The sequence below is a fragment of the Xenopus laevis genome, chromosome 4L, assembly GCF_017654675.1.
Source record: "Xenopus laevis strain J_2021 chromosome 4L, Xenopus_laevis_v10.1, whole genome shotgun sequence".
Classification (NCBI taxonomy): domain Eukaryota; kingdom Metazoa; phylum Chordata; class Amphibia; order Anura; family Pipidae; genus Xenopus; species Xenopus laevis.
The window spans coordinates 140,259,774-140,275,771 of record NC_054377.1 but is presented as its reverse complement, the minus strand read 5'-3'; the positions used below and the strand labels follow the sequence as shown (position 1 = coordinate 140,275,771).

The window sequence follows — 15,998 nt, the reverse complement described above, 5'->3', positions numbered from 1 at the left end:
TTTGTTTGGGTTGGGGGTGCAAATTGCCATGCAAAGGTCACTTTCCGTGTTTTTTCATATAATACTTATTTATATAATACTGCAACGGTAACCATTAAATACATTGCAGAGCAATGTATAAGTGTGGCAGCTGCATTAGTGCTCTGAAGAAGATTCTGATCCAAAGCAACCAGATGTCTGGATATAGGCTTTGTAGAACTTTGCTTTTTACTGTCCTCTACCATTGTGCTGTGGTTGGTGGCTAAATCTGGCCATAGACGCAAAGATCCGATCGTTCGAGGATCTCCCGACCTGCCACTAACCTTCATAAAGTAGTAAAAGAACAGATCTTTTCGGGTGGAAAATCTGAAACATTCGTTCGATTTGTTTCACGATTTTTTCTATTTTTTCCCCGCACAGAAAATGTATTGATAACTAAGGGGAAATCCCGTGTGGATTTGGTCGGAGTATTTTTCAGAAAATAATGAGATAAATATGAACTTTGATAAATGGGCCTCGCAATGACCATTTGCCATTTCACCAGACAGGCAGAAGTTTAGGACATGTCAGAAAGGGAGGGTTGGGGATTTTTTTATACTTCATTGCCTCTTCCAATTTGAAGGTTTCTGTTGGTTCTGCTAGGTACTGCGAATTAGCCACTGGAGATACTAAAAGAGTAAAGTTTTTAATCTGGAAGGCTGGGATTTTGTAGCGCTAAGACATACAGGAGATAATTTCCTGGAACAACTATAATACTGATATAAAACTGTCATCTTCTAACACAATTGTCTTTCAATAGAAAGACCCCACGGATAAGAACTGGGTGCTTAAAGAACAATTAAAGTCATGGCAGAGACTTCGGCACGACTTGGAGAGAGCTCGTCTGCTGGTAGAATTAATACGAAAGCGAGAAAAGCTCAAGAGAGAGACGGTAATCAGCCAGCATGGCATTTCTATGAACAAATGTCCAGTCCCAGACTGCTCTTATTTTATTCTGAACTGTCTCCTCTCTTTTAGATTAAAGTGCAGCAAATGTCACTGGAAATGCAGCTGACTCCTTTTCTCATCCTCCTGAGAAAAACACTGCAGCTTCTGCAGGAGAAAGATACAAGTAATCTATTCACTGAGCCGGTCCCTCTGTCTGAGGTAACAGAAATCTACAAAGTAAGAATCACACTCATCCCCCTAATTTATACAACTCTATTGATTAAAGCTCAGTGTTTAATCTGTCAACCAAAAGGTCAGATACTCTTGTTATTCTGCAGGGCAATGTGTATATTTAGGCTGATTAAATACTTCTTTTAAAGGAGAAGGAAACCCTGTAAAAAAAAATCCCGTACAGGGTTTCCTTCTCCTTTAAAGGAGACTAGGCGTCCAAGAGACTAATACAAGGCTTTTAAGAATATATTTATATGATGGAGGTATGAGACCTATTATCCAGAATGCTCAGGACCTGTGGTTTTCTGGATAATGGAGCTTTCTGTCACTTGGATCTTCATACCTTAGGTCCACTAGAAAATCATGTAAACATTAAATAAACCCAATAGACTGGTTCTGCTTCCAATAAGGATTAATTGTATCAATTATCAACTTGATAAAGGGCTCTTGGCTCGAAACATGTTGTGTGCAAAAAAGAGCACCTAGCAGCAAGTTCTGCCTCTTCGTTTGCTTCTCTTTCAGCTCTCTTGTTAATTGACTTCATTTCCTACACTTGGAACGGGGGTGCCCTGCTGAGATTGAGAGCACAGCTGCCAATCCCCCAGTCATTCCTATACATTGTCCAGAAGGATTAATTGTATCTTAGTTGGGATCAACTACAAGCTACTGTTTTATTATTACAGAGAAAAAGGAAATTGCTTTTTAAAATTTGGATTATTTTGATAAAACCGAGTCCACGGGAGCTTTCTGGATAACTGGTTTCTGATATATAGATTCCCATACCTGTAATTATGCAGAAAGCTTTTGAAGTGCCTTTGCTTTCCCTAGTGGTCAGCACACAGATTTTCTGGAAGGCAGAGGGAAGTAAAGTTCTAGACTCCATCACTTGGAATAAGGGGAGGGAGGGGTTAAATGGCCTGTGAGCCAGAGGCAGACTATTCTGGTTTCCGTTGTTTGAGGAAACAAACTGTCTGTAGAAAAATAAATGTATTTATATTTGGCAGTTCAGGTAAGTGAATGAGCTCAAGTCAAAACAGGGATTTTATTAAAAGGGAGCCATGTATATCATTCAGTATATATCTGATATATATATATATAGCTTGCCACCAAAATATATATATATATATATATATATATATATATATATATATATATATATATATATATATATATATATATATATTTTGGTGGCACCATGAAATTTAGGTGTGCTACCGACTCACTGCACAGTGTCTGGAGAAGATCTAAAGCCAGATCTACAGTCCGCTCTAGCATCTTTAGCTTGTTGCATCCTGATCCAAACAGAGCGGCTAATACGGTAAATATCGGTGAGCTTGTATTACAGGTAATTAAATGGTTACCTTTTAGTATGTTATAGAATGGCTAATTCCAATCAACTTTTCAAATGGTCTTTATTTTTTCTTTTTAATAGTTTTTGAATTATTTGCTGACTCTTTCCAACTTTCAAATGGGTGTCACTGGCCCCATCTAAAAAAAACAAATGCTCTGTAAGGCTACAAATGTATTGTTATTGCTACTTTTTATTACTCATCCTTCTCTTCAGGTCCTCTTCTAATCACATTCCAGTCTCTTATTCAAATCAGTGCATGGTTGCTAGGGTAATAGGGAACCTAGCAACAAGATTGCTGAAGTTGCAAACTGGAGAGCTGCTGAATAAAAAACCAAATAACTCAAAACCACAAATAATAAAAGAATGAAAACCAATTGCAAATTGTCTCAGAATATCACTCTCTACATAGTTACATAGTTAAATCAGGTTGAAAAAAGTCCATCAAGTCCAACCCCTCCAAATGAAATCCCAGCATCCATACACACACCCCTCCCTACTTTCACATACATTCTATATACCCATACCTATACTAACTATAGAGTTTAGTATCACAATAGCCTTTGATATTATGTCTGTCCAAGAAATCATCCAAGTCCCTCGTATAGTCATTAACTGAATCAGCATCACAACATCACCCGGCAGTGCATTCCACAACCTCACTGTCCTGACTGTGAAGAACCAACTACGTGGTTCTTCCTACCTACATCTTACTTTAAGTTAATTTAAAGGCAAACAACCTCTTTAAGGTAGGGTTGCCACCTTTTCTGCAAATAAATACCGGCCTTCCTATATATTTATCTTTTTTCCCTATTAATAACATTGGGATCAACCATCATTTTTACTGGCCATGTGGCAACCCTACTTTAAGGCTAACTGCTAGCACTCAGAGGTTAAAGGAGAAGGAAACCTAGTTGGAGCAGAAATCCTCCCCCCCCCTCCCGTGTGTTGCCCACCCTCCCTCCTCCCCCCTGGCCTACCCGTCCCGCTGGGCAAATGCCCCTAACTTGTTACTTACCCTCCTGCGCAGGTCCAGTCTACGGAGTTCAACGACGCCATCTTCTTCCAAGCGATCTTCTTCCCGCTTTGACCGGCGCATGCACAGTAGGAGCATTTCGCCGGTACGATCTACTGCGCATGCGCCAAAAGTCACGAAGTGAAATCGGAAAACGTTGTGACTTTTGGCGCATGCGCAGTAGATCCGTACCGTTCAAAGCAGAAAGAAGATTGCGTGGAAGAAGATGGTGCCTGTGAACTCCGTGGACTGAACCTGCGCAGAAGGGTAAGTAACAAGTTAGGGGCATTTGCCCAGCGGGACGGGTAGGCCAGGGGGAGGAGGGAGGGTGGGCAACACACGGGAGGGGGGAGGGTTTTTGTGCCTGACTAGGTTTCCTTCTCCTTTAAAGAGTTGTCACCCATGCTAGCTTTGCACCCATTAGGTACATCCCGGGTGTATGTTATACATTTTGCCTCATTTTCAAGTAGCTTGTGTTGACAGTGCAGCTTATTAAGTTTACATTTTCTGCTGTTCAGCTTGTATACGGTATACCAAGTGCCAACCCATTCTGTGTGTACATATATATGCTGCAAACACTTATACTGTGAACCTCAGATTTAATGGGAAAGAAATTTAAAATCATTATAGGGTACCTAACAAATGTTCACCCCACCATGTTTCCATATCCCGTGGACTAGGAAGCTAACTCGTGTACAGTAGAAAGAAGTGTCTGTTCTATGCCTCTGCAGAAAATGTAAAGTTTGCTGATACCTTTCATTGGCTAACTGAATAAGTAAAAATTACAAGCTTAACAAGCACCCTGGCCCCTTCATCAGGCAAAGTACAAATGAAAGCTGGAAAGGTACAGCATATATACTGTTAGATCACTGAAAAAGTATTCATGGGCAATAAATTAGAAAGTTACCGATAAAGATAACTTGTAGAGATAATAAAAGTAATCAGCGTGGGTTGTAAATAGTTCAGGGGTCTGCATTCAGTCAGGTCACTTAGTTTAAACTAGACCAAGAAAATGTACATTTTGGTGATACCTTTTATTGGCTAACTGAATTAGAGAGCTAGCACACGGGCAGACTCTGGGAGATTTAGTCACCTGGCGACTAATCGCCTCTTCTGCTGGGCGGCAATCTCCCCCAACTGTCTTCCGCCTGCTATAATGAGAAAGCGTCAATGCACTTGCGGTGCTTCGTTTTACAAAGTCGGCAGAAGTTGCCTCACAAGGAAACTTCGGAAAACGAAGCGCCGCATTGGCGCTGGCATTTTCTCATTATAGCAGGGGGAAGGCAGTTGGGGGAGATTGTCGCCCAGCAGAAGAGGCGATTAGTCGCTAGGCAACTAAATCTCCCCGAATCTGCCCGTGTGCTAGGTCCCTAAGTAACAAGTGTAAGCTTTCAGAGGGCACAGGCCCCTTTCTCAGGCAAAATACAAAAAAGAACTAGACCAAGACAGAATAGGGTAAGGTTAACCAGACATATCTGGTCTTTAAGGGATCTGACACCTAGAAAAACACACTTAAGGACAATTTACCTCTCAAAAGACGCTTTCCTTAGGTTGACTTCACCTCACAACAAGGTGCTGACTGTACTAGTGTTTGCTTCCTTGGCTAAAGCGCTCACCCTGGGGGTCTTATCAATATCTGGGCTGAAATATTGTCTAATCTTTACAGGTCACAATTCATATTTGTATTTTATTTGTTAGTCTGGTATGGACTTGTGAAGTGGATAAGTTCTCTATCCATACATTATCCCACCCAATGCACCCTTACCTTGTAACTTCACTTTTTTTCTTTTCAATTCCTAATTGTGCACGGTCTTGTTAACCTTCCACTATTCTGTCTTGGTCTAGTTCACACTATGTGACCTGACTGAAGCCAGACCCCTGGACTGTTTACAACCCACCCTTATAACTTGTATTATCTCTACAAGTTAACTTTATCTCTAACTTTCTAATTTTTTGCCCATAAACCCTTTTTCAGTGATCAAACAGTATATATGATGTGCCTTTCCAGCTTTCATTTGTATTTTGGCTGACGATGGATCCTGTGTGCTCCGAAAGCTTGTCATTTTTACTTATTCAGTTAGCCAATAAAAGGTATCACCAAACTTTACATTTTCTGCATTTTTTCAATGGCTCACACGGTACAAGATCTTAAAGGGGTGGTTCACCTTTAAGGTAACTTTTATGTTATAGAACGGCCAATTCTAAGCAACTTTTCAATTGGTTTTCATCATTGCCACAACTAGGGGTAGGCAGAGTAGGCACGTGCCTAGGGCGCAAAGCTGGGGGGGCGCCAGGCACGTACCTGCTCTGTTGCCTACCCCGTGTCCGGTCCCGTTCTCCCAGACTGCCTAGTGTAACTTTAACGAAAATGCGCCTCTGTGCATGCGCGAACACCATTTCGCGCATGCGCGCTGGAGCGTAATTTCGCGCATGTGCAGTTTCGCGCACACTGAGCCGGCGCCGTGCCCGCCAGGTTGCCTAGGGCGCCTGGCCGGGTTGGCCCGGCTCTGGTTTTCATTATTTATTTTTTATAGTTATTCACCTTTTTCTTCTGACTCTTTGCAGCTTTCAAATGGGTGTCGCTGACTCCCTTCTAAAAAACAAATGCTCTGTAAGGCTACAAATGTATTGTTATTTTTTATTACTGATCCATCTATTCAGGCCTCTCCTATTCATATTCAAGTCTCTTATTCAAATCGATGCATGGTTGCTTGGGTAATTTAGACCCTAGTTACCAGATTGCTTAAAATGCAAATTGAAGAGCTGACGAATAAAAAGCTAAATAACTAAAAAAACAAACAAATTAAAAATTAAAACTAATTACAAATTGTCTCAGAATATCACTCTGTACATCATACTAAAAGTTCTCAAAGGTGAACAACCCCTTTAAAACCTGCAGTTATTTTTGTGATCAGAAGAAGAATCTGTTACTCTAATACGTTGAGCACTTTGCTGTACATACAATTAAAAAACGTTCTCAAATGAGGGGGCTTATGTTGCAAAATGAGGCAGTGTCTAATGACAACTGATTTTTCTAGAGGTTAAGTGATCTGCCTGTGATGTGGGATCTCTTGCTAGAGATCCTTGTTCAATTCCTGTGGCAACTCCTTGTGATCCTGGACAAGCTCTATGTAAAGAATTTCCTTTCCTTAAAGGGATTCTCTCATGATTTTTATTTTTAAATTACACTGTTTACACTGCAAATAATTCACTTTATAATATAAAATTGCATTCCTGAACCAGCAAGTGTATTTATTTAGCTGTAATATTGGTGTGTAGGCACCATTTTAGGTCATATTGCCTGGTCATGTGCTTTCAGAAAGAGCCAGCACTTTAGGATGGAACTGCTTTCTGGCAGGCTGTTGTTTCTCCTACTCAATGTAACTGAATGTGTCTCAGTGGGACCTGGATTTTACTATTGATTGCTGTTCTTAGATCTACCAGGCAGCTGTTATCTTGTGTTACGGAGCTGCTATCTGGTTATCTTCCCATTGTTCTGTTGTTAGGCTGCTGGGGGGGAAAGGGAGGGTGGTGATATCACTCCAACTTGCAATACAGCAGTAAAGAGCAAGTCACATGACTGGGGGCAGCTGGGAAACTGACAATATGTCTAGCCCCATGTCAGATTTCAAAATGTAAATATAAAAAATCTGTTTGCTCTTTTGAGAAACTAATTTCAGTGCAGAATTCTGCTGGAGCAGCACTATTAACTGATGCGTTTTGGAAAAAAAAACCTCCCATGACAGTATCCCTTTAAATACATTTAGAAAGTAAAAGCAGAATTTAAAGGGGTACTATGACTGTTTATTCTGATCTTGTGTAGCATAGCGGGTATCACTTTACCTATTCAGCAGGTTTTCTGTGATCAATATGTTTAATTGAAGCTTTCTCACAACAGGCACTTGGCAAATGTTCTTTCCTATATTTAGTCTTTGCTGCTCTTTTGTCACAGGTTCCAGACTACCTAGAGCATGTTAAGAAACCAATGGACTTTCAGACCATGAAGCGTAATTTAGAGGCTTTCCGCTACCAGAATTTCGACCAGTTTGAGGAAGACTTCAACTTAATTGTGAACAACTGCACAAAGTACAACGCTAAAGACACTATCTTTTACCGAGCCGCTTCCCGCCTTAGGGAACAGGGTGGAGCCCTACTTCGGCAGGCCCGCAAGCACGCGGAAAAGATTGGCATTGATTTCGAGACGGGTATGCATATACGCCCAGTCAGTACTGCAAACGAGATTGGGCGTCATGGCAGAGAGAACGGTAAGTGGCATTTGAAAATCACTTATGTCCATTTTGATTGTGGTTGAAACTGATATGGTCATCGTTTAATTATTGTGGTTTCTGAACTATTTAGCTTCCTCTGAACTATTAAGCTTCCTCTGTTTTGCGGTTTCAGCAGCTATCTGGTTGCTAGGGTCCAGTTTACCCTATCAACCAGGCAGAGGCTTGAATGAGAGATTGGAAGATCAATAGGATAGGGCCCATGTATTTATATTTTCTTTTACATTCATTTTCTTCTACTTGTATAGTGCCAACACGCTTTACAAAGATTATACATCATTCACATCAGAATAGAAGCTAAGTAACAAAAATTAAATTGTAGTAATAGTTTTTTTTTGTTTTAGCTGCCGGCTCAGTTAATGCTGGAAAGAGGAAGGCAAATCACTCCAAAACTTTGAAAAACAAAAACCAATTGAAATGTTTGTAGGAACAGGCAATTTTGTAATATATTAATGGGTTATTTATTAAAGGGCACCAATCATGACCAAAATCATTTACTAAGTAAATACACTATGTGAAAGTTCAAGAAATCCGATTTTTAAAACCGTTAGAATTGTTTGTATAATGTAAATTCCTTGCTTGCTTATCAACCCTTCTAAGCTATTTTCAAATCAGCCAAACCTGTGTGTTAGCTGCTGTTCAGTAGTGCTGCCACCTGCTGGAAGTTACTGTGTGCCCTTCATTTGCATAATGACTTTACCAGCAGGGGACAAGATAGGGAAATCTCCTGATACTTCTAGTGGAGGAGTTTACTAAACAAGGCATTCTGGGTAGAATACTCAAAGCAGTGTTACAATCTGAGCATGCTCCTGAAATTTGCATATTAGAGTCTCTGTTATAGTCACAGTATGGCCTCCCTCAGTGAAAGAACCCATTTGACAAAGTAAGGGATTTTTTTTTAAAACCTGCAGTTTTTTCAAAAAACTATATATGTAGTTTGATTAAACGTGTTTAGCTTGTACTGGTCAGATTGTTAATATGTGTTTGATTTTGGCTTTGATAGGTGCCCTTTAATGCTTGAGCCTCCAGTTCCTCAAACCATGCTTACTGCTAAACATTTTAAGTCTCAAGTATTAAAACATAAGCCAAAGCATTAAGCATTAAGGGGTGGTTCACCTTTCCAATAACTTTAAAAGTATGATGCAGAGAGTGATATTCAGAGACCATTTGCAATTGGTTTTCATTTTTTATTATTTAAGGTTTTTGAGTTATTTAACCTTTTATTTAGCAGCTCTCCAGTTTGCATTTTAAGAAATCCGGTAGCTAGGGTCTAAATTACCCTAGCAACCATGCACTGATTTGAATAAGAGAGAATTTGAATTTGAGAGGCCTGAATAGAAAGTACACAATACAAATTAGCAATGACAGTACATTTGTAGCCTTACAGAGAATTTGCTTTTTAGAAGTGGTCAGCGACACCCATTTGAAAACTGCAAAGAGTCAGAAGAAAAAGGCAAATAACTATAAAACTATAAAAAATAAATAATGAAAACCAATTGAAAAGTTGCTCAGAATTGTCCATTCTATAACATACCAAAGGTTACCTCAACAGTGAACCACCCCTTTAACTTAAAAGGTGAACTAACTAAAAGGAGAACTAAGCCCTAAAAATTAATATAGTTAAAAATGCCATATTTTATATACTGAACTTATTGCACCAGCCTAAAGTTTCAGCTTGTCAATAGCAGCAAATGATCCAGGATTTCAAACTTGTCACAGGGGGGTCACATCTTGGAAAGTGTCTGTGACACTCACATGCTCAGTGGGCTCTGAGCAGCTGTTGAGAAGCTAAGCTTAGGGCTCGTCACTAATTATCCAGCAGAAAATGAGGTTGGTCTGTAATATAAGATGATGCTACAGGTTTGCTGATTATGCTAATTGCACTGGTTTCTGTGCTGCCATGTAGTAATTAGCTGTATTAATTACTAATCAGCCTTATATTGTGACATTTCTATTCTATGTGTACTGTATATTGTGAGTGGGTCCCTAAGCTCAGTAAGTGACGGAAGCACAGAGCATGTGCAGTGAATCAGCAGAAAAGAAGATGGGGAGCTACTGGGGCATCTTTGGAGACACAGATCTTTACTGCTAAATGGCTGTGGTTGCCTTGGGCTGGTACAGAAGCACAAAACATAATGTACAACATTTCTAGCTACTTCTTTATTTAGGGTTGCTGCAGAGGAGATGGTCCATTGGATACAGTGTATATGTGTGTGCGTGTGCTTTCCCATGTTAAGTATATGATGATACAGATTATTTTCTTTCATTTGTTTTTCTTAGCCCAACATAATCAGACACTTTTCTGACTTTGTAGGATTGGGCCTCTTTTTTTTTCTGACATTTACTGGGGTTCCCAAATAATATGACATTTCTCTGGGAATGGGAATTCAGCAGAATAGGAAGTAGCTGCAGTCAGCCTCTATGCTATAAGCTTTTTTTATTGTACATGTAATGGGACCTGTTATCCAGAATACTTGGGACCTGGGGGTTTCTGGATAACCGGTTTGTAATTTGAATCTTCATACCTTAAGTCTAAAACTTTAAATAAAGCCAATAGATCAGGTACAGGATACTGTTTTATTATTACAGAGAAAAAGGAAATCATTTTTAAAATTTGGATTATTTGGCTAAAATGGAGTGTATGGGAGATCAATAGAAGATTAAAGCCGCTCTGGATTCACCCCTCATATTCACCACAATGCAGCTCCAATATCAATTCCGGGTTCTCTGCCAGCAGCGTTAACCACTGTAATAAGTCGTTCTAGAGCAAAGGAAATGCGGCACGCTGGATAAAAAGTCATGGTTTATTGCAATACCCACATAGCCTGACGCGTTTCTTGAGCACCTCCCTTAATCATAGGCTATGGGAGATCGCCTTTCTGTATTTCTGAGCTTTCTGGATAACAGGTTTCCGGATAATGGATCCCATACCTGTAGTTTGTTTCTGAAGTTTGTTTGTTCATCTTTCTCCCTAAAATGTTCTATTTACGTTAACCTTTCTAACTTTATTTTTTGCCTTCCAGACTTTGAGCGCGCTCCTCTGTCTGACAACCGCAAGCAACTCCCTCTAGAGGAGCAGCTAAAATTCCAGTTGGCGAGACTGGATGAGGTGAATGCGAGCAAGCAAAGCATAGGACGAGCGCGCCGGGCCAAGATGATCCGCAAGGAGATCACGTCGATCCGTAGGAAGATGTCTTACCAACAAGAATCCAGAAGGGACGATGGAACTGAGCGGCACAGCTCAGCTGGGAGAGGAGCCCTGCCTTTGCACGGCCCTTCAGAGAAGGATGGACAGACGGACAGTGCTGCAGAAGAGAGCAGCAGTCAAGAGACCGGAAAAGGTACTGACCTGTGTTAGTTCAGACTGCTTTCTGATCTCAGGGCCCTCTTCTGCAGCTCTGTTTTCATTTTGAATCTGTTTACATTTGTGTGTGGTGGTTTTTGTACGGCACTTTTCCTTCCCCCGCCCTTTTTTTAATATTTATTTTTTTATACATTAGAAATCATGTTTAGCAGAATGAATCTGTATGTTTATGTTTCTGGCTGTTTCACCCTCAGCGAGACTTTCTGACAATGAATGTGCTGCAACGGTTTGTGTTTTTAGTGCACTGCAAAAAAAAACGTGCAAATACTGCCGCTAACTGTGTGTAGCTTGAGAAAAGGACCAAAGCTTATTGGTTAAAGGAATATATTCAAACTAAAAGTAATAGTGGGAGCACTTACCGGTCACCAAACGATCATCTCATGTGCCTCGCATCTACTGCGATCCCAGCAGTTGTCCTCAAGTGATAAAACAGTCAAATGATGGAGCACCAGAGAGACCGGAGTCTCTCTGGTGCTCCATCATTTGACTGTTTTATCACTTATTGGTTAAAGGAACAGTAACATTAGAAAATAAAAGTGTGTTAAAGTAATCTAAATATAATGCAGTGGTACCTTGCGCTGGTAAAACTGCTGTTTGCTTCAGAAACACTACTATTGTTTATAAGCTGCTGTGTAGCAATGGGGGGCAGTCATTCAAAGGAGAAAAGGCTCGGGTTATACAGCAGGTAAGCTCTGTAGAACATAATGGTCTTATCTGTTATCCACTATTTAGCCTGTGCCATATAACCTTTTTTTAGTTTCTGCCATTGCTACACAGCAGCTTATTTATATAAACTATAGTAGTGTTTCTGAAGCAAACAAATCAGTTTTACCATTGCAGGGAAGCGTGCATAATTTTTTCATTACTTTAAAAACTTTCATTTTTTTAGTGTTACTGTTCCTTTAAACCCATGTCCGCTATCTGAACGTTTAGTGATTTTTTGCTTAATAGTCTGTCCATGGTTATAGCCTTACATTCATGACGTATTTCTCAAGGACATGGTAACTTGATGTGATCTTCGTTTTGTATATTGCACATATGCTCTAATGCAAACAGTGCTGCAGTATACAGCTGGTACTTCCAGATTGAAATCACTTCTGGAGTCTGTCCTAAAGTTGCCAATGTTATGACTGATGGCAATATCCGTATTTGATAGGGATGCAGCGAATCCAGGATTCGGTTTGGGATTCAGCCAGGATTCGACCGTTTTCAGCAGGATTCGGATTCGGGCCAAATCCTTCTGCCAGGCTCAAACCGAATCCATATCCTAATTTGCATATGCAAATTAGGGGCAGGGAGGGAAATCGCGTGACAAAACAAGGAAGTAAAAAATGTTTTCCCCTTCCTAACCCTAATTTGCATATCCAAATTAGGATTCGGTCCGGTATTCGGCCGAATTTTTCGAGAAGGATTCGGGGGTTTGGCCGAATCCAAAATAGTGGATTTGGTGCATCCCTAATATTTGACTCCTCCAATCAGCATCTGCCTTGGAAGAGTAAGTGTTTTAAAGTTCTCTGCAAGAAAAGATCTTGCTGAAATGGTTACATAATACATTATACTTAAGTTGAATGTGATGCAAGGAACACACATTCTGCTCAGATGCAAAGAATAATGAATCTCCTTCAGTAACTTGCATATATATATTCAAAGTAAACCAAACCAAACTAACAGGTAGGAGACGTGTGTGGCTCCAGCAATTCACCTATCAGTTAGGAAGACTGTAGAAATGAAGGACAGTGGTTACTGAGAGTTAATAGATCATATGAAAAATCACTCCTAGAAAATCCAGCTATTAGGGCTGCCATGATTGTATTTAAAGGAAACCTATACCCCGCATAACAATGTAAAATGGGCAAATGTGCACTATTGCAGTTCAAATAATTTTTCTTTTAGATTTCATTATATTAGCAGTTTTTTGCTGCTAATATGATTGTTTTATATGAGTGCTCTCTGCTCTTCTGTGTGTGTAGGGGGGGGTTAATTTATTGATGCAGGAAGCATCTCCATATGCTTCCCTGCTCAGGGTCCTTTGCTCAGTAGAAGTAGAAGGAACGTCGTCGACCACTTGGGGGTGCCAAATGTTAGCCACCCCCTTGTGAATGTATTGACTTACCTGAAACTCACGGGCCAGTGCTCCTATCAGCAGAAAACTGCACCGGCCCGGGGTTATACCAGTGAGCACCACGGATCGATCCTCTTTCATCTTCCTCTTTCTCCACGCAGTTGCGCATGCGCAGTAGAGCGAAAAGTCGAACTTTAACTAAAAGTTAGTTTTTTTTTTTCATTTTACTGCACATGTGTCTGCCCAGGGAAATTTGAAGAAAGAAGAAGCCGGAATAGAATCGCTCCATGGTGCTCACTGGAATAACCCTGGGCCGGTGCAGTTTTCTGCTGATAGGAGCACCGGTCCGGGGTTTCAGATAAGTCAATACAATCACTTGGGGTGCCTAACGTTTGGCACCCCCAAGTGGTTAACGACTTTCCTTCTCCTTTAAAGGAGTGAAAGGACTGAGCAGAATATGCTCCCTGCTTTAGTAATTCAAGCATTTGCCATTCTGTCCACACAGAACTGAGCGTGTACCCATTGTACACATTCACGGTACCAGCACTGAGCAACTAAAAGAAAATATGATTATTTTGCAAAACAATTTCACATTGTTATATGGACAGGGCTGTTTCCCCTTTAAATTTACTGTCAGCCATTGCATCCCAGAATCTTGCATTATTAGGAAGTGCCCCTGAAAGTTGAAATGTTTTGCCTCACCTAAAAACTATGAGGAATGTAGGCTTCAGTTCAGTGTGTGCATATAATTAGGAGACTGAACTGCCCCTTTAAAGCAATCGTTCAGTATTAAAATAAAAACTGGGTAAATAGATAGGCTGTGCGAAATAAAAAATGTTTCTAATATAGTTAGTTAGCCAAAAATGTAATGTATAAAGGCTGGAGTGACTGGATGTCTAACATAATAGCCAGAACACTACTTCCTACTTTTTTCCTAGCAGGCAGTAACCAATCAGAGACTTGAGGGGGGGGGCACATCGGTCATGTCTGTTGCTTTTAAATCTGAGCTGAATGCTGAGGATCAATTACAAACTCACTGAACTAGTATGTTCAATGTGGCCCCCCTTCAAGTCGCTGACTAACTCAGAGTTAGAGAGCTGAAAAGCAGGAAGTAGTGTTCTGGCTATTATGTTACACATCCACTCACTCCAGCCTTTATACATTACATTTTTGCTTAACTTAAAGCCTATTTACCCAGTTTTTATTTTTACACTGAACTGTTCCTTTAAAGTTACGCTTCATAAAGGAAGAGAGAGTCAAGTTGTGAAACTGTTGCCTGTAATTATAGAGTTACCAGCTGGGGAAACTGCCAGTTGGGCATATCAGGAAAGGAAAACAAATCTGTATGCCAGTGCACTAGGGTGATTGGGTTACAAGGTGGGGTGCACAGGGGGCATGATGGGAAATGTATATGTATTGCAGCCTGTTCATTATAAGGGAGGAGTCTACCTGTTATGCTGCTTGGAACCTTTCATATACCTCTGACTAATAAAGGGCTAACTCCGCTTCTGCCGTCTTTTTTGCGGTCTGTAATGGAAGCCAACCGTTTTCTTCTGAGAATGAGTTGTTGGAGCTATGCATCACATTACATGCATGACAACATTTGGACCAGAGATAATGATATTTCAGTGGCCGGTTTAATTGTGCAAAGTTCTAGAAAATCAATATTCATTTGCTTTTTCTTCAGCGGTAAATTATCTGCTCTGGGGGGGTCGGCAACAAAATTAGCCACCCACCCACCCCCAGTAACTCTAATGGTTGGTCCAGCACTCTTTTTCTGTAAAAAATGCACCAGACCAGGGTTCTTTTTATTAGTGGGCAGCATTACTATCTGCTCCTATTTTCTAGGGATGCACCGAATCCAATATTCAGTTTGGGATTCAGCCTTTTTAGCAGGATTCTGATTCGGGCAAATCCTTCTGCCTGGCCGAAGCGAAATCCGAATCCTAATTTGCATATGCCAATTAGAGGCGGCCATGGAAATCACGTGACACATAAGTAAAAACAAATTTCCATTCCCACCCCTAATTTGCATATGCAAATAGGGTTTGATATTCGGCCGAAGGATTTGGTGCATCCCTACTATTTTCCCAGGTATCCCTTGCACTGCCCTGCAAATAAGTTTTACTATACAGGTATGGGACCCGTTATACGAAAACCTGTTATCCAGAAAGCCCCGAATTATGGAACGGTAATCTCCCATAGATTCCATTTTATCCAAATAGTCAAAATTTTAAAATAATTTCCTTTTTCTCTGTAACAATAGAACAGTGCCTTGTACTCAATCCAAACTATGATATAATTAATCTTTATTGGAAGCAAAACCAGCGCCTATTTGATTGATCCAAATTACGGAAAAATCCATTATCCAGAAACCCCCAGGTCCTGCGCATTCTGGATAACAGATCCCATACCTGTACTGCCCACTCCTGTGACTAAAGGAGATGCATTGAATCCCTGTGAAAATCAAAGAAGATTTCACAGCTCAAAGGCACTCAATGCTATTTGTATTTTTTTTTTTTCTTTTAGAGAGAATTGGGGAGACTAGTGGGTGCTAATTGGCGTTGTTATTATCTAACCATCTATATCATCATATAGTGGCAGCTGCAAGGATCACATCCTAATCTTCACAGCAGTTGTTATGGTGCATTGTGCAGCCTCTCTTACATCATTCAGTCAGTTGCCATATATTGAATCAGATATTTATCTCTCTGATTTGGTAGTACAGGTATGGGATCCGTTATCCGGAAGACCCACTACCCAGACAGTTCCGTATTACGGGAAGG

At 40.5% G+C, this 15,998-nt stretch overlaps 1 protein-coding gene across 1 annotated transcript in view; it reads left to right on the top strand.

The window, feature by feature from the left end:
* brpf1.L (bromodomain and PHD finger containing 1 L homeolog) overlaps positions 1 to 15,998 on the top strand; it is a 51,589-nt gene that overhangs the window by 15,410 nt on the left and 20,181 nt on the right. Inside the window, exons 6-9 of the mRNA XM_018259162.2 lie at positions 779 to 910; positions 997 to 1,143; positions 7,453 to 7,765; positions 10,810 to 11,127. Of these exons, the coding sequence (XP_018114651.1) occupies positions 779 to 910; positions 997 to 1,143; positions 7,453 to 7,765; positions 10,810 to 11,127 (910 nt within the window). The remainder of the gene's footprint in view (positions 1 to 778; positions 911 to 996; positions 1,144 to 7,452; positions 7,766 to 10,809; positions 11,128 to 15,998) is intronic.